Raw genomic sequence first — 23,610 nt, forward strand, 5'->3', positions numbered from 1 at the left:
ACTTCGAATTCAGGACTATGTTGAGAAGCTTGCTCACGCAGATATAGCCCTAGGCATGGCTTGGCATTTTTGGAAAAATCCAGCCATTGATTGGAAAAAGCATATTTACCAGCTCAAGATGAACGGGATAGAATATGTTTTGCAAGGTGAAAAGGATTTACCTCGAGGACCATTGATTTCAGCCATGGAAATTCAGAAGACTCCGAAAGAGTTTCTGTGTTTGTGTATAGCATCGGTAGAGTTGATTGATGATGCATCGGCTAGCACTGAGGCTACCCAAGATGGGGAAATGGCCGAGTTGGCTAAAGAGATATCGGAGAAGTTTTCTGATTGTTTTAGGGATGAGTTACCTTATGGGTTACCTCCAGAGCGGAATGTTCAGCATAAAATTGAGCTTATCCCGGGGGCAGAACTTGTAAATAGACCTCCCTATAGATTAAGCTTTACAGAAGAAGCTGAGGTGCGAAGACAACTGGAAGAATACCTCAAGCTGGGGCAGATTCAACCCAGTTTTTCACCTTTTGCTTCGCCGGTGATATTAAAGAAAAAGAAAGATAATACATTCCGTCTCTGTATAGATTACAGGGGACTGAATAATATAAGTGTTAAGCACCGGTATCCGATGGCTCGGATCGATGATTTGCTAGATGCATTACATGGGGCTGTAATTTTCAGTAAGATAGATCTTAAGTGTGGCTACCATCAGATCCGTATTAGAGCCGAGGATGTGCATAAAACCGCTTTTAGAAGCAAGTTTGGACATTATGAGTTTTTGGTAATGCCCTTTGGACTTACTAATGCTCCAGCTACATTCGTCATGCTTATGAACGATTTACTAGGCCCATTTATTGGGAAGTTTGTAGTACATTTTATTGACGATATTTTGGTATACAGCAAAAGTATTGCTGAGCATCATGAACATTTAAAAGAAGTGTTTACAGTTTTAAGAGAAACCATTCTGTTTGCGAATAAAAAGAAAACTGAATTATGTTTAAGAAAATTGGTATATCTTGGATTCGTTATTACCCCTAATGGTGTTGAGATGGATCCGAAGAAAGTTACCACTATTTTGGAATGGCTAGCTCCTTTGAATGTGACTGCGTTGCGAACATTCTTAGGATTTGTACAGTTCTATCGAAGACATATCAAAGGATATTCTGAGATAGTATCGCCTTTGGCTGAGTTGACCTCGGACAAGGTACCTTTTATTTGGGGAAAGAATCAGCAGGAAAGTTTCAGTGCTATAAAGAAAGCAGTGGTCACGGGTTCAATGCTAAAAATTGTTGATCCCCAGAAACCATTTTTCCTTGAGACCGATGCAAGTGGCATTGCAGTAGGAGCGGTTCTTCTCCAAGAGGGAAGGCCAATCGCCTTTGAAAGCAAGAAGCTTTCTCCCTCTTAGCGTAATTGGCCAACTCATGAGAAAGAGTTGTACGCTGTTGTGCATGCTCTAAAGGCATGGAGGCACTATTTGTATGGTGCAGAATTTTACATGGATGTTGACCACGATACTTTAAAGTATTTTTGCAAACAGCCCGATTTGAGTGGCCGCCAAGCTAGGTGGGCAGAACTCATGCAAGAGTTTGATACGAAGATTCGGTACCGAAGAGGGAAGGAAAATAAGGTGGTTGATGCGTTGTCGCGCATAGTCCATAATATGAGTTTCACAGTATTAGAGAGTGCTCTGATGACTGAGATAAAGGAAGCTCAGAAAAGGGACAAGTTTGTCCAGAGCCTTTGGCCTAAGGCTAGTGTGATTGTTCTCGGGAAAACGAAAACAGATGACCTGGCATCTAGAAAAGGCCAAGTATATGCAAGATATACAGTGGAAGATGGTATGCTAAAGAGAAATGGCAAGGTAGTTGTACCTAACCAGAATGACCTCCGGCAGAGGGTTATTCGCTAGTGCCATGATAGCCCATGTGCGGGACATCCAGGTGTCGAGAAGACATATGATCTCGTGAAGCGAGATTTCTTTTAGCCAAGAATGAAAAATCATATTCATGAATATGTGACACGGTGTTTTGCGTGTCAGGTAAGCAAAGCAGAGCGGTTGAAGCCACCTGGCTTTTTGCAGCCATTGGAGATACCATCAGGCAGATGGGAGAGCATTTCCATGCACTTTATTGTGGATCTGCCTATGACACAAGGTGGTTATGATGCCATACTTGTGGTGGTTGATCGTCTTACCAAGATGGCTCACTTCATTCCAACTAGAGAGTCTGTTAGTGCCCCGCAAGTGGCGGATTTGTTTATTTATCATATTTTTCATCTACATGGATTACCCAGGTCCATAGTGTCAGACAGAGATACTCGTTTTACCAGTCAGTTTTGGACTGCGGTATTTGATGCACTAAAGATTGAGTTGGGAATGAGTAGTGAGGATCATCCTGAGACGGATGGTCAGACGGAGAAAGTGAACCAGACTTTAGAAGATATGCTGAGAGCGTATGTGTCATTGAGGCAACATACATGGAACAAGTGGTTGCCATTGTTGGAGTTTGCCTACAATGATAGAAAACATTCCTCTACGGGGTTCAGTCCGTTTGAACTGAACTATGGTTATAGGCCAGCGAATCCACTATAGTTGGAATACCTCAGAAAGTGCCTAGTGCCGCGAACTTTGTGGTTCAGATGCGGGAGATGCTAGCACTTGCGAGAGCTAACATCCGCCAAGCTATGGATAGAGCTAAGGCGTATGCGGATGAAAACCGATCCGCTAGAGAATTTAAGGAAGGAGAAAAAGTTTTTCTCAGAGTTCCTTCGCACTCTAAGTCTTTGAATGCAGGAGAGTGTGCTAAGTTATCACCTCGATATTGTGGGCCATGGTTAATTCTAAAAAGAAAAGGCAAGGTAGCCTATAAATTAGAATTGCCACAGGGTTGTAAAGTGCACCCAGTGTTTCATGTTTCTCGTTTAAAGAAATTTTTGCATACAGGTGACTCACTAATCGAAGGTGTTGTTTTGTTTCAGAAGATAGAGGATAATGCAAGACGCAAACCAACAGGAATCCTGGACCGAGGAACAATGCAAGTGCGCAATCACAAGATACCCACGGTGTTGGTTGCATGGCATGGTCTACCTCTATCAGAAGCTACCTAGGAATCCGTATACCAGTTACGGAGAGTGTTCCCAAATTTCATCATCGAGGACACTGATGCTTGAAGAGGGAAGGAATGTTATGCTCTAGCCAAGATAGCATGACCTCGGAAAGATCGGTGGGCATTTTCCCTTAGAGGACCGACTTTTGTAATATTTTATGTGCGTAAATTAAATGGTCAAGGGAAGTAACTGCCAAGGTCCTAGGTGAGGGTGTATTGGCATCGACTAGGTAGTTCTGAGTGCTCAGGCCTAGGTGCACCTAAATATGTAAGAATGCCAAGGGGCAAATGTTTTAATTGTGCCCCAAGAGAGGGGTAAATGGTGTACCAAGCTAAGGTCTAAAATGATGACATGTGGTAGGAGGGAACCATCTAGGGATTTGTGGACTTGTGGATAGGCATGAAGAAAATGAATTACGTATCTTATGTGCATGCAATTCATGAGATAGGCTGGGAGGATAATCTGGATGCCATCGCCTGTGATTGTGAGCTTGAATCGACGTGAAGAAGTTTCCTAAGTTTTTTGGGTCGTTACACCCGAGATCTGACCCGACCTGCCGCCCGGATCCTTCCTCAATGAGCTAAATACATACTTCATCCTTCACTTTTCCAACAGCATTGAAGTGGATCCTATAAAGTGAGACAATCTGTATCATATATTAGATCGAATTTGCATTGCATTCCAACTCGTCCCTTCTCAGGACTATCAATGGACTGTTTCTCGCATGGATCCATATTTGTTGCTGGCTGCTTTAGTGGAGTAGCAGATCGCCCCTATGCTAGAGACCGTGTGGCACAAGCTCTTAAATTGGAGCTTGGCCCAACTCTTCCTAGTTGGATGGGGCTTTGTGGCCAACGAGATCCTATTGGTGATGGGCTGGTATATAGCCATGTGTTGGTGTTTTCATAGAGGATGCAGGCACTTGGTGTGCGACTTCTTGTGGGTATGATCAGATGGCATGAAGAAGAATAGAGCTAGGGTCACCTCGCAGATGGTAATCTTGCCCCAGGCAGAGGGTTGACTTGGCATCATAGACCCAGAGATGTAGAATAGAGCCCTTTTGGGCAAGCTAGTAGTATTGGACTCACCTCAGGCTCAGAGCCCTGGTAGCTCTTGCTTGAATGAGGGATTATTAGGAACACCCCCCACATAGGTTAGCCAATGGCAATAGTTTCATCAGTTGATTTGTCAGAGGTCCGCCTCACAAGGAAGGGCTCACCCTTGATAAGGAGTCTAGATAGAGTGTAGCAACCTTTGTCAGGAGGACTCATTCGGGCCAGTACTCAAATTCGAGAGGAGTTTGAGTAGGAGCCCCTTGTATGGAATACAGAGGTTCAGGATCAGGGGAGCCTCATGCTAGGGCAGTAGACTTGGGGGTGCAGTGGGGCAGTGACCAATTCTTTTGGAGCTTAGAGTTGTCTTTCCATGGAGACAAAGGCACACGCGAGAGCCCTCTCTAGATGGAGAGGGGCAAGCAGCGGATGCTATAGATAGACTCCTCTAACTTGAGTCTTGGAGGGATAGACTTCACAGAGCCTCAGCTCCCTTGCATTGGTATGGATGGTTCTCCAAGACAGGGTGCCCCTAAGGATGCAATATTTGCACTAAGCCCTTGAATCCATCTGCTCTAGGCATTACAGAGTGGAGTCAGGGGAGGCTTCTCTAGCAAGAGTTAGATGGAGACGTGCTAATGGCAAGTGAACAACAAACTAGTGAACAAATTGTAAAATAGCTGAGTGGTCGCACTCGTCGTCATATTTCGTGAAGTTCGTGTGGACCAGGTAAGTGGAGTAACCTTGGCTGATGTTGAAGCTGGTGACGATGCGGGAAGAGTTGTGCTCATGCTAGCCTGCATAGTGGCCAACATCTATTTGTGCTGGAGTAACATGGCTTCTCGGTTGAGTTTGTGCTGCTTCTTGGCTTGGGCCATCTCGTCATGTCTAAGTGCCTGCTCATGGTTGCACTCCTCACGCATCCATACGAGCAGCTTTTTGAAATCCGAGATTCCCTTGCCTTCTTTCGGTCTTGCTCCCTTTGTTTCCTTTTTTTCTTTTGAGCTCCTCCAGTGTCCTATATAAGGATATGCATGATAGTCTGTTGCATACGACGTGGCTTTATCTTCCTTCACTATTTCGATTGTTTGGTTGCATTTGACGATGAGCACTGTGGATGTAGATATGTCGGAGATGGGAGGTGCTTTCCTTCTCTCTCTTTTTTTATGATCAAGATAAGTTTTAGGGTGGCACAGCAAAGCCGGCTCTCAAAACAAAATAGTGAGTGGGTTGCTAGGGAAGTAATCCTCCAACTGTCTTCTTTTTTCTTCTAGCTGGGACAGGAGTCGTCGATTTTCTTCCATAAGCTTCTCCAACATTTCTTGAGTTTTTAACGGAAGCGTACTCTTCTAACTATCTTTGTCTTCTTGGAAGTCAAGCTCCTATTCCTCTTCTCTCCTCTGTTGCCCCATGATGCTGGTATGTGTGGCCTTTCCGGACCTCAACACAACCATGCACTTGCGGTAGTCAAGCTGGATTACAAACCAAAGCTTTGATACCAATGTAACATGCAACGGTTAATGATCGTGTAATTGCAGCGAGACCACCTTTAACCTTATTGCAAGACATATGCGTATGCACCACAAAGAGGAAGATAGAGAGAGTTTAGGTTTAGAAAAATGCAGACGACAAATGATTGGGTCCCTGTATCCATTGAGGGCCCTCTCCTCCAATATACAGGGGAATTTGCTTTATACTTGGAGAACTTGTAAATACAGAAGACACTCCTGAAGAGTGCACGGAGATGCGACTCTAAGGATGACACCTTGAACACGGAGAGCTAAGCACGGATGCCTGAGAAACAGCCACAACCAAGGCCCCAAGGCTGCCCACACTGACAATGTAGACCACTATGCAAGGCTATCGAAGAGGCTTGTGCTGTCCATGGGCATGCAGTATAACTGAACAGAAAGAGCTGAGAGAGCTGAGAAATGAACTGAGTGAAATCTGAGAGATGAGAGCTGAAAGGTGAGCTAAGAAAGAGCTATAAAACTGAAAGGGAAAAGCTGCTGAAACAGAACTCAAACTTCCCTGCTTTGTGTTGGCTTGAACTCCGGACTGTTGTGCTGTGATTCCACCCTCTCCTTTGTCCTGATCTGTACGGCGGGTTGGGGCTGCTGTCTGGAGGCCTTTTGGAGGAGAGGAGCTGCACAAGGGGCTGACGCAGGCTGAGGAGGCTGAGAATTGAATGCCTGAAATGAGGGGAAAGGGGCCCCTTAAATAGGGGCTGAAACAGCCGACCCAGCCAGCCCTAATTGGCCGGCCAGCTAGTTGGCTGGTTGGGGCTCCATTTAGCAGCCCAATGGGCCGACTTGGAGGGGCAAAGGAAGCCTATAAAAAGGCACCTTTTCCCTTTCTTGGAGCTGCCATTAGGGGCCCTTCTAGGGCTGCTCCTTCCCACTTCCATTGGGGGCCCCTTTGGAGGTCCTACCCTAGGCTATGACCTAAACCCTAAGATGGAAACACTATGCCGTAAGGCTTGAGAGATCGACCTACGTAGCTCGTGCCTTGTCCCTGGACTAGGGCTCACAAAGGGGTCATAGCATACGACAAAATCACCTATTTTAGGAATCCTTGTTGATGTAGTCAGGTGTCACCTTGCACCCACGTGCAGGGGTGCATGTGATAGGCACATTGCCTGGGTTAGAAGCTCAGTCAGTGGGCTTGGTATACGCTCGTTCAAGGCCTAGTAAAGGCTGTAATTTGGACCAATACCCAGGCTAATCAAAGGCCAGTTTGAGGCTAGTTTGAGGCCAGTTTGGGACCCTGACCAAGGTCGGGTCGGCCGACCTGACCAGATTTGGTTGGGTCAGTCGGCCACCTAATCGGTTAGTTCACTGCTAGATTCCCCCTACATATAGCACAATTATCCCTCTTGTATTCTACACACTGTAGGCACAATTCCAACTTGCTGTTTGGTGTCCCTGGACAGCCTCAGTTACCAGTCCACCAGAGGTGCAGGTTGTGATGATTCATAGACGTTTTCTTAACAGGTATATGCAGGGTTTTTCCTGTATTCTCTTGTGCTGTCTATTCTCTCTCTAATCGCGGTTCACTGTCCCTCTCTATTCATAGATCTGCTCTCTATTTGTTCATATATTCCACTGCACTTTGACAATAGAATCTAGGGATAGAGAGTCTTCCAAATTGAGGTACAGGAGGCAACTCCCCCTTCCCGACAATGTCCTGTTTTTTTCCCAGAGGATAGTATTTGGGAGACGGTGTCCAGCATCATTGCTTGGAACATCTGGGTCACCCGTTTTGCAGCTTGGTGATGGAAGGCCACCTGGTCCCCTTGCCAGCCACCCTTGTTTCCATTTGGCAGGACATTATCAACCACCTGTGTGCCGTATGAGCAGGAGGGTTTCTATAAGGATTGGTCTGGAGGTGTCTTCTATGTATCCATAGATTGAGGGATGTGCTGGATGTATAGCCCCCCACCTTAGTTATTGGCCCTTGTTTTAGAGATTCCCTACATAATGATTGGGTTCTCTAAAAACAGGCTGGTTGACAGCAAGTTTTTTCTCCTTTTGGTGTCTTCCACGATTAGTGCCACACGGATTGCTGATTTATGGATGATTTTTTCAAGCATAAATAGAAAGTTCTTTTCTTTGCGAAAAAAAAAGTGCAAGACGGCAAGGATTCAGTAGAAGAGGTAGCTTGGAGCATCCTTCATCAGGCCAAGCTTCTCCGCTTTCCCCTTAGAGGCGAGGCCCACAGTATCCACTAGGGCAAAGAGCTCGGTACTTGTTGATGTAATGGCTACTCGTCCTTAGGTTGTGCACACACCAGGATGGCTTCCTAGAGTCAGAATATGTAGTGTAATGCTTTCACTCCCTTAGCAGATTTTGTTGACTTTATGGAGGTACATCTGCTGTCCATACTCATGTGCCGTACTGTCACAACTACTGCAGCACCGTATGTCGTACAACAGCTAGTCATCCCGCCGTACTGACCATACATACTGCAACCGCACCAGCCGTTGCATCTGCCCGTACTGCCAACAATCTGCTCGTACGATCTGTCCTACGATTGGTCGTACAATCTGCCGTACGTATGGGCTGTCCTGCCGTACATCTGTCCGTACTAGCCTACATCTACCTCGGGACTGCTACTCACGCTCCTGCCATCACCATCAGCCTTGGATCTGCTGCCCACGCTGCACTTGCTGTCCACGCTATCTCCCTCTTCTTTGTCCGTCACTTGCTCCACATCGTGTCAACAACAAATGAAGCCGCTCCAAGCTTGATGTGAGCTCCAAAACCTTCCCGACCTCTCCGATTACCGCCCCGATTGTCCTTGGTGCCCAAGCTTCACTTTTGACCGACTCTTTGAGTGCTCGTGACACTTCCGACATTGGTGACTCTCCCTTAGCCATTTTGACAGTCACCATGTGAGTGCTCCATGTAGCTACTCCATGGACTTCACCGACACATATTTTGGGGCATCCATGCCTAGTGCTTCATTGACATCATCATCTACTTGCAAGGATGTGCACACATGTGCATTAGCTACTTGGAGGACATCTCTTACTCAGAGATCTATTTTTATTATTCCTACAGCGTGATGTATTTTGGGGTCCTCTGCCTTGGGTAGTCCCCCTAAAATGATATGTATTGAGTGTTTGGTTTTCATTGAGTCTAAAGGTCCTCTGCCTTGGATAGTCCTCCTAAAAAGATGTATTGGTTTTTCTTTTTTTTTTGGTGTGTGGCTTCCTAACATGTCCTGTTATGAAGCCAAGGGGGGATGTACTATGGGAGCCATATGTATTGGCGTTGATAGGTCTATTTGTTTATCAGGCCTGGCTTGAGAAGTTCGAGGATGTTGGTGCATTGATCTCCTACACCTCTGAGTTGGTCATGCATCCATGCATGATGAGTCTCTGAGCCATGCTAGATGAGATTTCTATGTTATGCTCACTAGCCTCTGAGCCATGCTCACTTGCCTCTGAGATTGTGTGGGAACCATGTCTAGTTCTAGACCGGCATGCACAGTTTTGATGACCGTCATTGTCATGTTCTATTCTTGGTTCCATTCCAGTAGTCTCTCACCTTGCCTTCATGGGAGGGTGTTGGAATATGAAGCCAAAGTGAGCAAAAAATGAGTGTACTAGGTGTCTAGGGGGTGTTTTATAGTCTAGTGAGTCCTAGACATGCCACGTGTCATATTGGGAGTTATCCCATATACACTATGGCTTTCTAGAGTCTAGTGTCACACTATATAGTGTTGTACTTGTCTTGAGTCTTTTCACATCAGTCAACATCAAGCTTTATATCATGTGAGTATTTTGGTCATCATTGCCTAGCACTTGTTCTTCATTTGCTTTCCATTTTGCCTTTTCATTATGCTTTCCATATTTCCATTCCATTCCTAGTTAGCTTGGCATTCTCCTACCTCCATGTCTTCAATATTGTCGTTGTGCATGTCTCACCCACTCTTACTACATCACACATGGATGAAACCATTGCCCGTGTCTTGGTCTTACAATGGTGTAGTGACCACCCATGTAACATCAGAGTACAAGATCGTGCAAAGTCTAACCCAGAAGAGCGTGAGCGGCAGCCGAAAGTTGCTGCTGATTTTTGAAGGCATGGAGAGCAATGACGAAGGTGTTCCGAAGGTGTGGCTTAGTGTGAGAGGTGATGTGTTGTAGAAGGTGTGTTGTAGGTGTGGACATCAATGGAGTCGAAGATGGCAAAGGAGGCGACGCCATAGCAGCTCCTTCTCTCTTTCTTCTTTCCCAACCACCCTCCCTTCTCTTCTTTCTCATCCATCCTCCTTTCTCTTCTTCCCCACCGAAAGGTAAGTGGAACTTTTCTCCATCCCCATTCTCATAGAAGGAGTTTAATGTAGAGAGAAAGGCCTTGAAGGAGGAATGCATGTGCAATCACTGTGGACATAAGTTTCACTGAGGAAATGTCCTCAGAGGAGTCAAGGCAATGGTATCGGTTCTAGGCTGAGGTGGCTGGACAGATTGAGAAGGCATCGTGCTTATACATGTGGCTACGTAATAGAAGAGGGAAGCTTCTGGTTGATGAGTGAGCATGGTGCGTGGAGTCTGGGAGCTTGCAGAAAAAGGAGAAAAGGAGGAGTCGGTGAAGGACGACGGGCTGTACGAAAAGCTGTGTGCATAGATGAAGGGCTGAGTGCCTATGAAAATATGGGCTACTACGTGATGAGAAGGGAGCTTTGAGAACGAGGGCCAGCCTTGCATCGGGTGACGTGCGTGGGTTGAAGGCTGGAAAGAACCGTACATGTGGTACGGACTGAAGTGCAGGTTTTGTACAGGCTGCAGTACGAGATTGTACGGAGGTGTTTTCGTCGATCAGTACGGACTGGTAGTACGGTGCCTTGATCGCAGGCTGAACAGGCACGTACGGGTCATTGAAGGTGGCTTCTACGAGCTGTACGGAAGATGGTCGTCATAAAATGTAGACTGTACGGATTACTGAATGGTTGTACGGACCTGCTGTCGTACGTACAGTTGTACAGCTGTTTGCACGGTGAATAAACTTGCAGTTTTTCAGATGATGGTATCGGCCAGTTCTTCTTTTGGAATAGCTTGTGGCCTTGGGAGTCGTGTTGGCCATTGAGCACTGGGCTGTGGGTTCATAGTGTTTGAGGTTGACTGCTTTCTGAGATTTTTTTTGGGAAAAAGTGCAGTTCTAAGTTCAGTTTGTTTCGGGCTGTGTAGTCTCTTCCCTCTTTCAAAGACTCTGGGTGTGTTCTAGTCAGGTTGTGTGGGAGGTTGACTTGTTACTTGTGTGCTCTGGATACCCGCTCTGAAAGTCGGTGCACAGGCTCTACCTCTAGAGTTGGATTCTGAAGAAGTGGATATGATTGTATGGGGGTCAGCGATGAAGTATTGAGTCATTTTGAGTTTGTTTGAGGATAGTCTTGTGTTTTTTTTTTTTTCACATCATTGTGTTGGCAATCCTGCTGGGGACGGTCTTTGTTTTGGTGAGTGATAGTCCACCCAAGTCAAAGAGTGCTCAGAGAAAGTGAAGATGGCTCAAGATTTTGCAAGATTTTATGGTCTGCCCAATGAAGATCCTGAGAAGTTCATTGAGAGCATGGAATTTACTGCTCTTATTAAAGACAGGAATGCACCTGAAGTGTTGTTGCAAATCTTGACTTATTGCTTGGTAGGGGAAGCTCGTACATGGTTGCAGGAATTTCAGGTCAGTTTTCAAAATGAGCAAGGAGAACACAGGAATCTCACTTATGGAGAGGTAAGAAGAGGTTTTTTAACACGGTTTGCATGTACCAGGGATGCAAATGGAGTATGGAGGGAGTTATGTGCTTTGTATCAAAGGAAAGACCAAACTGTGGATGATTATGTGAGTAGATTTATGATCATGTGGAATAAATGGCAGGCAATTCTTTTGCCAGAAGCACCACCTCGTGTCATAAAGAAGGATAGATTTATTGCAGGATTAAAGCCTGAGATACGGGTGAAGGTTGAGGTGAAGGACCTGCCAACTTTTGAGGAAGCCCTGAGAGTGGCTAAGGAGAAAGAGAGGAAGCAAAGAAGGATGATTCAGTTGGAGTATGGCGTGCCCGTTGTTCCTTCTGTTACAGAGATGCCTGTGCAGAATGTAATTGAGCCAGTGAGGCCAGAAGAAAAGAAAGAGGGATCAATGAAGGATGAAATTCATGAAATGGCTGAATTAATGAAGAATCTCAGCTTAAACCTTATGGCAGGAAGAGGACGAGGTCGGACTCCAGGTGGTAGAGGAGCAGGTAATGCATCCAATTCAAGTGTTCAAGCACCTTTGCAAGGCGGGAGAGGACGAGGAGTGTACGCTCCGTACGTGCAATGCTTCAATTGTCTAGATTGGGGACATTATAGTACTCAATGTGATAAGCCTCCCAGAGTTGGCGGTGATGTGTACCCACTTCCTTCAAATTTAAATGATAGGTCAACTGATCATGGAGTGGAGATAAAAGAGCCTGGACTTTCAAGTAGTAATGGAGTAAAGAAGGTTCCCTTTGAAGATAAGGGGAAAGGCCAGTTTGTCAGCGTGCTTGGATTGGAAGAGAGTGATTTGGATGTTTTGCCTCTTGGGAAGAGGGACAGGGATGAAGAAGGAGAGCCAAGTGTTAAAAGGAGTAAGTAGGTTGAAGATGCTGTTACTTACCAGAGGAAAAGGGTGAGGAAGCCCAGACAGAAATACAAAACAGCTGATTATCCCTTGGGGAAGGAGCAGGCTGAATATGACTTGATTGCTGATCTGTCTAATAGAAAGGTGGATATTACTTTTGCACAGATGGTTGGGCTTTGTCCAAGGCTGAAGAGAGAATGGAGGAAAGCTGTAAATCCAGGTAAGAAGAGAGTTGTGCATAAAGCAGCAAAAAATATTATGTCTATTTCGGAGCTTCCTGATATTTGCCCTTCGGTGGAGGCATGGCATAAAGGATATGAGCTTGGAGAGGCATACATTGATGGAGGTGCCCAGATATGTGTGATGACTCAATCTTGTGTTGAGAGGTTGGGTTTGGAGGTTACTGATCCTTCTCACTTCCGAATAAGAATGGCCAACCACGCTAGAGTGAAGAGTTTGGGGGTAGTGATGGATTTGGATGTGGAAGTCTTCAATGTGCATTGCAGAATAGATTGTCATGTTATGCCGGCAGGTATGGGCGCTTACCCTCTCATTTTAGGCAGACCTTGGTTGAGGAAAGTGGGAGCTATTCAAAATTGGGGGAAGGGAATAATCTCAATATATACATCTAATGGTAAAAAGTTCAGTTTTGATATGGTGAGTCATGCTGAGATATCAAGCCCAATCGAAGAAGAAGAAAAGCAGAGTGAGACCACGAGTGAAGAAGAAAGTAGTATTACTTCTGACAGTGATGAAGCCCAGGTTGCTTTTATTGAGGGAGTGAACTTTCTGGATACAAGTGAGCAGGCTGAAACTGTACATCAGTTAGAAGAGGACAGATTTGAAACAATGGAGGAGTTTTTGCAATCTAAAGAGGCACCTGTCCCAACACAGGAATTAGTACAGCAAATGATTAATCCAGATCTTACTCTGAAAGAAAAGGAAGAGTATTCAGCCATGTTGCGCAGGTATCCCCATTTATTTATCACATCGTATGAAGAGATTAGAGGGTTTAAAGGGAAGCCTTTGAAGATTGAATTAAAAGAAGATGCAAGGCCGGTATTTCAGAAAATGAAAAGATTGAGTCCTGAGCAAGTGAGAGTACTTCGAGAGGAGGTGGTCAAGTTGCTTAAGGCTGATATAATTTTTCCCATTGTACACTCTGACTGGGCCAGCCCGGTGGTTATCGTACCCAAGAAAGATGGACGATGGAGAGTATTTGTTAATTACAAACCGTTGAATGCTATGACGAAGAGTAATCACTATCCTCTCCCACATGTGGATGACATACTGGATAAGATAGCCGGTCATGAGATGTATAGTTTATGTGATGGGTATTCGGGCTATTTTCAGATTGCAATTGCTCCTGAAGACCAGACAAAGACAACTTTTATTACTCCCTGGGGCTGCTTTTCTTATAAGAAGATGCCTTTTGGTTTGAAGAATGCTCCCTCGCATTATCAGGAGAACACAAATGAGGTACTTGCCCCTTTTCTTGATAAATTTTGCAAGGCTTTTATTGATGATATTTGTATTTTTAGTGATCGGAAGGATCATTGTTCCAAACTGGATCAAGTACTTGGGAGAATTGATGATAGTGGAGGACAGCTTAATCCCAAAAAATGTAAGCTGGCACGGTCAAATATTAAAGTATTGGGTCATGTTGTTTCTGAAAATGGAATAGAGCCAGACCCTGAGAAGATCAAAGCACTGGTTACTCTAGCACCTCCAACAGAAACAAGGCAGTTGCATACTTTCTTGCAAAAGGTGAAGTATCTTTCCAAATTCATTTCTATGCTTTCTCAAGTTTTGTATCCATTACAACAAGCAGTGAAGAACGTGCCTTTGCAATGGACAAGTGAATGTGGAGAGGTTTTTGAAGCAGTCAAAGAGATTGTCAAGTGTTAAAGCTCCTGATTTCGATAAGACTTTCTATGTCAATCCTTCAGTGGGGCCGGATGCATTGGGAGCCATTTTATTGCAGCAGGGGGAGCAATCAAGGTATATGAGGCCTGTGTTTTTTGCTAGCAGGGTAAAAAGTGAAGCAGAGAAGAAGTATTCAGCTGCTGAATTGGTATTAGCCAGCTTTGTATTTGCATGTAGAAGATTTCGGAATTATTTACTGCCTCATTCTTTTGTGGTACTTACCAGTTGTACTCTGTTGCCACAACTTGTGAATGGTATTAATTTTTTACGAAGTATGGTGAGATGGGTAACAGAATTGCAGGAATATACTTTTACTTTCTTGGTAGAGAACTCAACCAGAGCAACCCTGGCAGATTTGCTTACTTACAAAGATACTCCTATTTTAGTCAAGGAAGTGGAAGATCACACTGAAAGAGTGCAGGAAAAAAGTTTAGAAAACAGCTATACCTTGTTCTTTGATGGTTCTTACAGGAAGAGTATTGACAAAGCAACCGGTGGAATGGTTGTCTATGATCTTGATGGTAAGGTAATTCGGAAATCAGGTTTTCCCTTGAAGGTAAGCAGTAATAATGAAGCTGAATATGCTGCTTTAGCTGAGGTTTGCAATCATGTTTGAAGATGGGAATAAAAAGACTGATCATAAAAGGTGATTCAATGGTGGTTGTAAAACAGATTCTGGGGGTATGGAAGATAAAGCATGAACATTTAAAGAATTGGGTTAGTATTGTTAAAAAGTTACTCAGACACTTTGATGCATGGTTGTTACAGCATGTGGACAGAAACTTGAATCATGAGGCACATGATGCTGCTAGTAGAGAGGAAAATGTTCAGGTGTGTGTAGTAAAAGTTCAAGAACCTTTGTACAGAGGGAGAGAGTATCTTTCGAATGTGGAGGCTTTCTTGCTCACAGGAAAAGTGCCAGAAGAGGTTCCGAAAGAAAAGAGGTATAGATTTGTTAAAACTTGTGAGCCTTATTGTCTTATTGACGATGTTTTGTATATGAAGGGTGCAGATTTAGTCTTGAGAAGAATCCCTTGGCAAGCTGAGATCATGCATGTGCTTGAGGCAAATCATGAGGGGATTTGTGGCGGACATTTCGCATTCAAGACAATGCTAAGAAAGATACTAATGGAAGGGTATATCTGGCCCTCTCTACAGAGAGATATAAAGCATTGGTGCAGATCCTGTTTACAATGCCAACAGATGGGAAGAAGAGTATTACATCCAGAGCTGAGAAATCTCATCATAGCATACAACATATTCGAGAAGTGGGGAATTGATGCAATCGGTCCACTTCCCATGACTTCAGGAGGTAAGTGTTACATTCTCACTGCGGTAGAGTATCTTTCGAGATGGGCAGAAGCACGGGCAGTTGCTTCAGTCAATGCTAAACAAGTGAGCAAGTTCATATATGAAGATATATGTTGTAGATTTGGAATGCCTCTGGAATTGGTAAGTGATAAAGGGCCTGGATTTAGGAGTGAGCTGGTTGACTTGTGTGATAAGCTCAGAATTAAGCATAGATATGCTACTCCCTATTATCCTCAATGTAACAGTAAGAATGAATATTTCAACGGAGAATTGATTAATATGATGAGTAAGATCATGAAGATGTATGGGAAAAGCTGGGATCAAATTGTGCCACAAGCACTGTGGGCTTACCGAATAGCAGTCAAGGAAGGTACACAGTTTTCTCCTTTTCACCTTGTATATGGAAAAGAAGCTTTGTTGCCATTGGAAGTAGAAATTCCAGCTCTGAAGTTGCTCATGAAAATGGATGAAGAACCTAACACCGAGTATGAAAGAAGGTTGGTTGAACTACAGGAAGCTCAGCTTGATAGAATGAAAGCAGTTGAACACTATGCTCAGACTCAAGAAAAGAATCAAATGAAAGCTAATTTGAAGTACAAGGATAAGAACATCAAAGAAGGAGACTTGGTACTAAGATATGACAGCAAACTGGATAGTACTTTCAAGACTAAATTTGTGACAAAGTGGGTGGGTCCTTTCAGTGTGTTTAAGAAGAATTCAAATGGATCATATCAGTTGAGTTATTTGGATGGAAGTTTGCACACCAATCGAGTGAATGGGTACCGGTTGAAGAAGTATGTGATAAGAATAATGCAAGTTTCGACATGTGGGCCGATTGTGATGGAAGAAGATACAATCTGTGAACCTATGACTGAAGATATACTTGCTGCAGTACAGCTTATGTTGGCTTCAAGCTGTCAAACATGAATGTTTGCAGCTTTTTGGTTGGGCTAATATGATAGGATAAAATTTGTATATGTTTTTCTCCACATAGATTGTGCATGAGGGTAGACACTGAACACATGATAGTGTTAAAAAAATTGCGGGTTGTGTGTGAATAAGCCAATGTAACTGGCTGCACATGTAAAAAGACGCTTTTATTTTGAACTTGAAAGACTAAAAGTTTTTTGCAGGGACTTATCAGGGAGATGATGAAATGTAATGTGGTTGTATCAGACTTCCAGAGCAAGGGTATTCAGTGTGTGGTCAAGTGAAATGTTTTTGGGGTCATGTAAAGTCAAGTCATGACGGGTTTTTTTTTTTTTTTTTAATTTCCTAAGTCACTGTGGTTTTGCATGTTACGGGAATTTGATGTGTTTTGGTGCCCATGTCAAGGGGCTTTTCATATGTGTATATGGGGAAGCATGCAAGCTTTAATGTGCATGCTAATGTGTGTGGGAATTGTGTGACTAAAGGTCCAAAATGTGCATTAAATGTGATTTGGGGGAAATGTCTTGAGAGTGGTGAAATGTCACTAGTGAGGTGGCAGATTAGGCTGAGGTGGCTGGACAGATTGAGAAGGCATCGTGCTCATACATGTGGCTACGTAATAGAAGAGTGAAGCTTCTGGTTGATGAGTGAGCATGGTACGTGGAGTCTGGGAGCTTGTAGAAAAAGGAGAAAAGGTGGAGTCGGTGAAGGACGACGGGCTGTACGAAAAGCTGTGTGCATAGATGAAGGGCTGAGCGCCTATGAAAATATGGGCTACTACGTGATGAGAAGGGAGCTTTGAGAACGAGGGCCAGCCTTGCATCGGGTGACGTGCGTGGGTTGAGGGCTGGAAAGAACCGTACGGGTGGTACGGACTGAAGTGCAGGTTTTGTACGGGCTGCAATATGAGATTGTACGGAGGTGTTTTCGTCGATCAGTACGGACTGGTAGTACGGTGCCTTGATCGCAGGCTGAACAGGCACGTACGGGTCATTGAAGATGGCTTCTACGAGCTGTATGGAAGATGGTCGTCATAAAATGCAGACTGTACGGATTACTGAATGGTTGTACGGACCTGCTGTCGTACGTACAGTTGTACGGCTGTTTGCACGGTGAATAAACTTGCAGTTTTTCAGATGATGGTATCGGCCAGCTTGTGGCCTTGGGAGTCGTGTTGGCCATTGAGCACTGGGCTGTGGGTTCGTAGTGTTTGAGGTTGACTGCTTTCTGATATTTTTTTTGGGGAAAAGTGCAGTTCTAAGTTCAGTTTGTTTCGGGCTGTGTAGTCTCTCCCCTCTTTCAAAGAGTCTGGGTGTGTTCTAGTCAGGTTGTGTGGGAGGTTGACTTGTTACTTGTGTGCTCTGGATACCCGCTCTGAAAGTCGGTGCACAGGCTCTACCTTAAGAGCTACCATATTACAGTACTGATCCCGAAGAAGTCCTGAAAATACGACTTTACCTCTAGAGTTGGATTCTGAAGAAGTGGATATGATTGTATGGGGGTCAGCGATGAAGTATTGAGTCATTTTGAGTTTGTTTGAGGATAGTCTTGTGTTTTTTTTTTTTTCACATCAACGTGTACCAAGTTCATACACCTTGCTGACAGCAAATGAAAGCCGAGCAACGGTACCTATAATAACTGGGAGAAATGCTTCTCCCCTCTACCATCTTGAAAGCGTGAAGCTTGAGCCCCATAGGCCTGTGAGGCCATGGGCAGTCCGGAAAAAGCCACAGCCTAGGTAGAGGGGGCTTACTGAAGATGGAGGAGGGGAAACCAACAAGAGCAAGGGAAAGGCGGACAAAAGGGGGCTCAGAGGAAGTCCCGCAGGCCTTAAGCCCAAAACTCAGGCGGAGACTACCTGAAGGCAGCTAGGCAGCCCATGAGCTGGGCTCACTAGCAAAGAAGGGTCCTCAGGGGGATTGCGAGGAGGAGAGCTTGGGAAAGAGACCTCAAACTGCTATGAACAGCCCTGAAGAGATGAAGATGGAATGGAGTGCAGAACGAGGCTTTAGAAGTGCTGCAAGGGCCGAGACACATGGAGAAGAAAAAGAGCCCTTAGATTGGCCTCAAAGCCAGCACATGGCAAGAAAAGAAAGGGCGTAGCGAGCAAGACCAAGACCAGGATGAATGGGAGGGGAGTAGAAGGTAGACGGGCAAGGCAGGAGCAAAGTCCCTTGGGCAAGCGAGAAGATCAGAGCTGAGGTGAAAGGAGTGGCAAGAGGCAGGTGAAAGTGGAAGTGGGACTGGCTGTTGGAATGGTCACCTCCCCATCTGTGAGCCCCCAAATGAGGAGTGCATTGGGACGGTGGACCAGAGATGGAATGGCCTGCCACATGGACAGCATCTTGGCTGTCATGTGGGCAGGAGACTCATGGTGGAGACGGGGCTGCCACATGGTCAGCACCTCACAGAAAAAAAGGCAGAAGGGCTGCCATGTGGGCGGCACACAGTAGCCTGGCAGAGGCGTAGCATGTCGTGGATGTGCGAGCTGGGAACAGGCCCCTGATAAAGGCGCACAGGTGGCGGGAAAAAGGGCTGGCACATGGCGCAGCATGGCAGGGCAAAGGTGCCTGCAAAGAGGACCACAAAGGCCCTTATATAGGGCAGGAGAGACAGCCAACCAGGCCAACCAGAAGGTTGGCTGGTTAGGGCTGGTCAGACTGGCCAAGTTGGCCTGCATAAGGGGCTGGACCCCTACATAGAAATAAGGACAAAAAGCCCTGGTTTTAAGGGCCCCAAGGGGGCGTTTTTGACAGACCAAGTTGGCCAGAGAGGGGCTGACTGAGTTGGCTATTTGCCCCTCCCCTGGTCAGTTATTTTGGGCAGGTCAGCGCTTATAAAAGGAGAGGCCTCAGGCCTCATTTGATCATCCAGCAACTCAGCAAAAGGGCAGCAGACAGGAGCAGCCAGAAGATACTTCCTTGGGCCTCATTCTGGAGGAGGTGGAGAGTGGAAGGTGTGCTGCAGACTGAGCTCTCAAGGGCTGAACCTTGGCTGTCATCTTGGGCAGCAAGGGTGCAAGGATGAAGGACGGAGAGCCTACATACGCTCGAGGTGGAGCACGTGGGCTCGAGTCTAGAGATAGCCGGCAGATAGGAGAAGTACCTTGTGGTAAGATCAGAGGACCACACCATTGGTGGGATTCTGGATCTTATCTGTTTTGTATTGTGCCCATAGCTTTGGACGGAAATATATTATTTTGGTGTCTTCTATATCTGGTTGGTTCATTGTCTATTGATAAGTCTGCACATCTATCTGATGCACATTAAATTAAGAAGTCTGTGATTCCACTCCCCACACCACACTGTTTGAGGTCCTGGGCTATTCTATCAGTCTTCCGCTGTTACCCTGATTCCATTTTGTGGTACCAACAGAGGATCTGGATCTATCCAGAAAAGAAAACGGCATGCAAAGGTGCAGTCCGCAAGCTCACAAGTGTGATTTGTATTAGTTGAAAACAAGGGCTTTAAAGATACGCGTTTTAAATCTCAAAGCGTTTTTAATGAGAAAATTTAAGTATACACATAAACCCTTTCAAACCTAATGAGTCTCAATTCTGAACTCTGTGAAGATTCTTCTGTCTCTGAATGTGATCTTCTGTCACAGCCAAATTGAATGCTTTGTAGGCTCAGCAAAGATGGGTTTCTCAACTCTGAGGTTATTCTTGTGTTACTTAGGCTGGATCCTTTTTTAAAATTTTCAGACGGCGCGTTCTGTTCCTTCCATCCTTTGATGTCTGTGCCACTAGTTACCTGTATGAGGAAAATTCAAGCTTATTCTTGGGACTAAAATAAAATACTTTCATTTGATGCAATGATTCGCTTTGGCATTTTGTTCAGGTGCTCTTGGCTGGCAGCACAGCAGGAGAGCAAGCAAAACAGCTTCCATACAGCCAAGTTGTAGCCACTGCTTCTTTGGCATTTGGGACCTTAGGAAGTGCAGGCTTATTAGTATTTCTGGGTGTATTTTCTGCAGAACCAGGTTTTCTCGTTGTGATAGGCCATATGCTTGGCAATGCTATGATCATGGTTGGGAGAACGTTGAAGACACTTCAATATGAGATTTCACAACATACTGGACAGGTTTGCTGTCTATTTTAATGTATGATCTGTGTCTGTTATATCTCAGGCACCATTGCCTCTCTTTCAACTTATGAATGCCCCTGAAACTTAACAGTACTGTGTATATTGTGGATAAAAGTTAGATATAGCATTCAAAATTTTATTGATCAGAGACGAGCTTGTGTTTTCTCATGTTATAAATATTTATTATTATTATATGTGTTATGCATTCCAAGAGGTAATATGGTAGATATGAGATTGACGTCAAAGCCTTTTCTCTCTGACCTTTGGCTTTCTTGTGGACTGTGCAGTGGGAAAATACTCTCTTGTTTTTAAAAGTCTATTAAAAAAATGTAGAGAAAAAAGACTCCAAATTTTGGCACGCAAATAGCCACACTAAAGCTAATGTGAAAATTCCAAACCACTTTTGTTAAGATCCTGACTAGTGACTGAAATAGTGCACATCCCGAGTTGGATCTAGAGTCCTTAGGTATCATCTCATGGAAGATTCAATTTTCCTCTGTATATTCTAACATGGTACTAGAAGCTAAGACTTAAGCTAAAGTAAATGTTTAGATTTTTTCCAACACCTTTGGCATCAGATTTTCCAATGCGAAACAACCTGAGGACACTCCATGCCTCTGGTTAAAAATCTTACGGAGTTAACGGGAAACAGAAGAAAGGAGGGGAGAGGAGGCGGCAGTATGGAGGGCAGGCAGTAACTAAGCATGATCTTAGAATAAACCACGGACCTGATAGCTTAACACATTGCTCTATGGTCCAGAAATTTGTGTGAGGAGAAATTTTGAGAGATACTGTTAAGTGGGCATGTAGTGGGAGCAATCAAATCAAGAGTGAAGGCCGGTAGCTTTTGAAAGCATGAATCTTTCTCCTTCTTTAGAGAAATTGGCCAACTCACAAACATAGATGTATGGTGCTATTTTATGCTTTATAAACATGGAGGCATTACTTACACAGTATAGAGTTTTATGTGGATGCAGACCATGAAACTCTGAAATATGTTTGTGAACAACCAAATTTACTACAAATTCTGGTATTTTTGTCCTTTCGTTTTTCTTGCAGAAGTAATGAGATGTGGCAAATTTAAAGGGTGTCTTGGCTATTTCTGCTGATAATTTCATAGTTGAACTTCTATGTCGCTCTTTACTTTTTGCCCAATGTTACTCGAGTAATGGAAATGGAATTCCCGGCCATTAATGGTTGCTCTTGGACATTGAAACTGTGTCTCTCGACAGATTGAGGCAGCGCTTGCCCTTGGTGCTGCTCCTTATTGTGCTGTGAAAATCCACATTCAACGGGCCTTCAATATTGGAATGGCACCTATGGTTGATGCTATGAAAGTCATGGGATTAGTTTCTCTTCCTGGCAATATGACGGGTCTTCTCATGGGAGGTTCGGTGCCACTTGAGGCAGTTAAAATACAGATAAAAGTGATGAATGCTGTCCTGGCTGCTGCTGTAATAAGTTGTTTGATTGCGACTTTTATAGGCTGGCACATGTTGTTCACATCTAAAGCTCAACTTCAAGACAGCTGATAAATTTTCCGTGGGTCCGTTTCTTCATGCAATTATTTTTACCGTTTTTAATTTTGTTATTTAAAGATCTCCTGCCTTTATGCCTGTAGCAAGATTGAGAGTTTGTATCCTATGGTTGTAACAGTGAAGGGGCGTGGTCTTCTAGGATTTTGAAGGATACTTGCAGTCACGAACTTGCATGGTGGTTATCATGGCCAGGTATAAGGGCTGGACAGGTATATGAAAGAATAATGGAATCTGTGGTCATATTGCAGTGTATGCAGGAATGCTATCATCCGTACTGCATTTCTGAAGGAGAGAGGATACTATGATGTAAAGAGAGGGACCAACCCTGGTGGGCCACTATGCCTGCACTGGTATCTAATGGATGTTTTTCAGGATAGGAATGCTGCAATCTGAGCTTATGTGAATATGTATGGCTGATTGAACAACAATGGATAGATGGACTTTATTGTATTATTGCACATAATGAGTTTATAGTCTCCTCACAAGTTGCTAAGGAATATTTATTAGCTTGAGGAATGCCAAATTGTAATCATCTAAAACATGGGCAAGGACAGTGGGCCTTCATCTCTGTACATAAATTACATGATCCTGGGGATCCCAGTACCCACTACCCTGTCTCTTATTGGAATTTCTGTAAAGTAACAACTGTGTAATCTGGTCTTATGAACATGCAGTTAAATAATTGAATCTTATTTGTTTATTGTTTGAGTTTACATGAAGGACTACATGCAACACATAGAATTGCAGACATCTATAAGAAGCTTGAAACAAACAGAAAATCAGCAATCAGTGAGGCACTGAAAAGAGGGCTGGCTGTCTTACAGTCTCCGCCTCCCAGTGTCCCAACTCAATGCCTAGGGTACCACGTAAGTAGGCACCAACTGTTATTGGAGGGGGGGGATTATACAACCAGCAGGTACCTCTACATGTGAAGATGTAGAAGATATGTGCAGGCCATCCCTTGCAGAAATGCTCTCACATGTTGGCGGTCTGTCTAGAACTATGTGCCCTCCTCCCAAATAGCTCGCTGCCATGGGTCGAATCTGCTGCCTCTCCATCACAAGACTGCATTGTGCAACCCACATATTCTAGGCTGTGATGCTTGCAATAGTCTCCCCAAACACTGTTCTTCAGCTCGGCTCCAGGTGTCAAAGAGTCGGGGAAAAGGCGTCGTTAATATTCTGGTCAAGAGCTGCTGTGTGCCATAATAGCTAGTCCCTCCTATGCGTGATGGAGTTTATGGTTTTCAACCTTATGAGTGATGGTCAATGATCTGCTCTGTGTCAATCACATTGGCAGACAAGGCTATCCATGTGTAGAGAGCATGCCTCCCCTTCGTCAACCAAGCCACTGTACCCCAAATGAATCCGGACAGATCCCTCATACCCTAGCTAGCATTCTGAGAGAGCGCCACCAAATCTTCTAGGTTGATGGGCAGCTCTACAGGCAATGTAATACATTGGAGCTCCAAGCATTAGTATGTCGTTGGCTACAATCAAATGCTTTTGTTTCTAAAATTATGGTAAAGCTGTGAATTCTCCAGAAGACAAGATTGGTCAGA

The 23,610-nt window shown here is 44.5% G+C and overlaps 1 protein-coding gene across 3 annotated transcripts in view; it reads left to right on the forward strand.

Annotated features, from left to right (window-relative positions):
• LOC147904338 (UPF0014 membrane protein STAR2-like) overlaps positions 1-22,684 on the forward strand; it is a 44,589-nt gene extending 21,905 nt beyond the window's left edge. Inside the window, exons 3-5 of one of the 3 annotated variants that reach the window (XM_087395297.1) lie at positions 20,266-20,508; positions 21,744-22,061; positions 22,173-22,684. In XM_087395297.1, the coding sequence (XP_087251423.1) occupies positions 20,266-20,508; positions 21,744-22,043 (543 nt within the window). In that variant the 3' untranslated portion in view covers positions 22,044-22,061; positions 22,173-22,684. The remainder of the gene's footprint in view (positions 1-20,265; positions 20,509-21,743; positions 22,062-22,172) is intronic. The other 2 variants (XM_087395292.1, XM_087395301.1) reach the window with 2 other exon arrangements.
• The last annotated feature ends 926 nt before the right edge of the window (positions 22,685-23,610 follow it).

Source organism: Dipteris shenzhenensis, chromosome 2 (assembly GCF_047967505.1).
Source record: "Dipteris shenzhenensis isolate YYH24624 ecotype China chromosome 2, Dip_SZ_1.0, whole genome shotgun sequence".
Classification (NCBI taxonomy): domain Eukaryota; kingdom Viridiplantae; phylum Streptophyta; class Polypodiopsida; order Gleicheniales; family Dipteridaceae; genus Dipteris; species Dipteris shenzhenensis.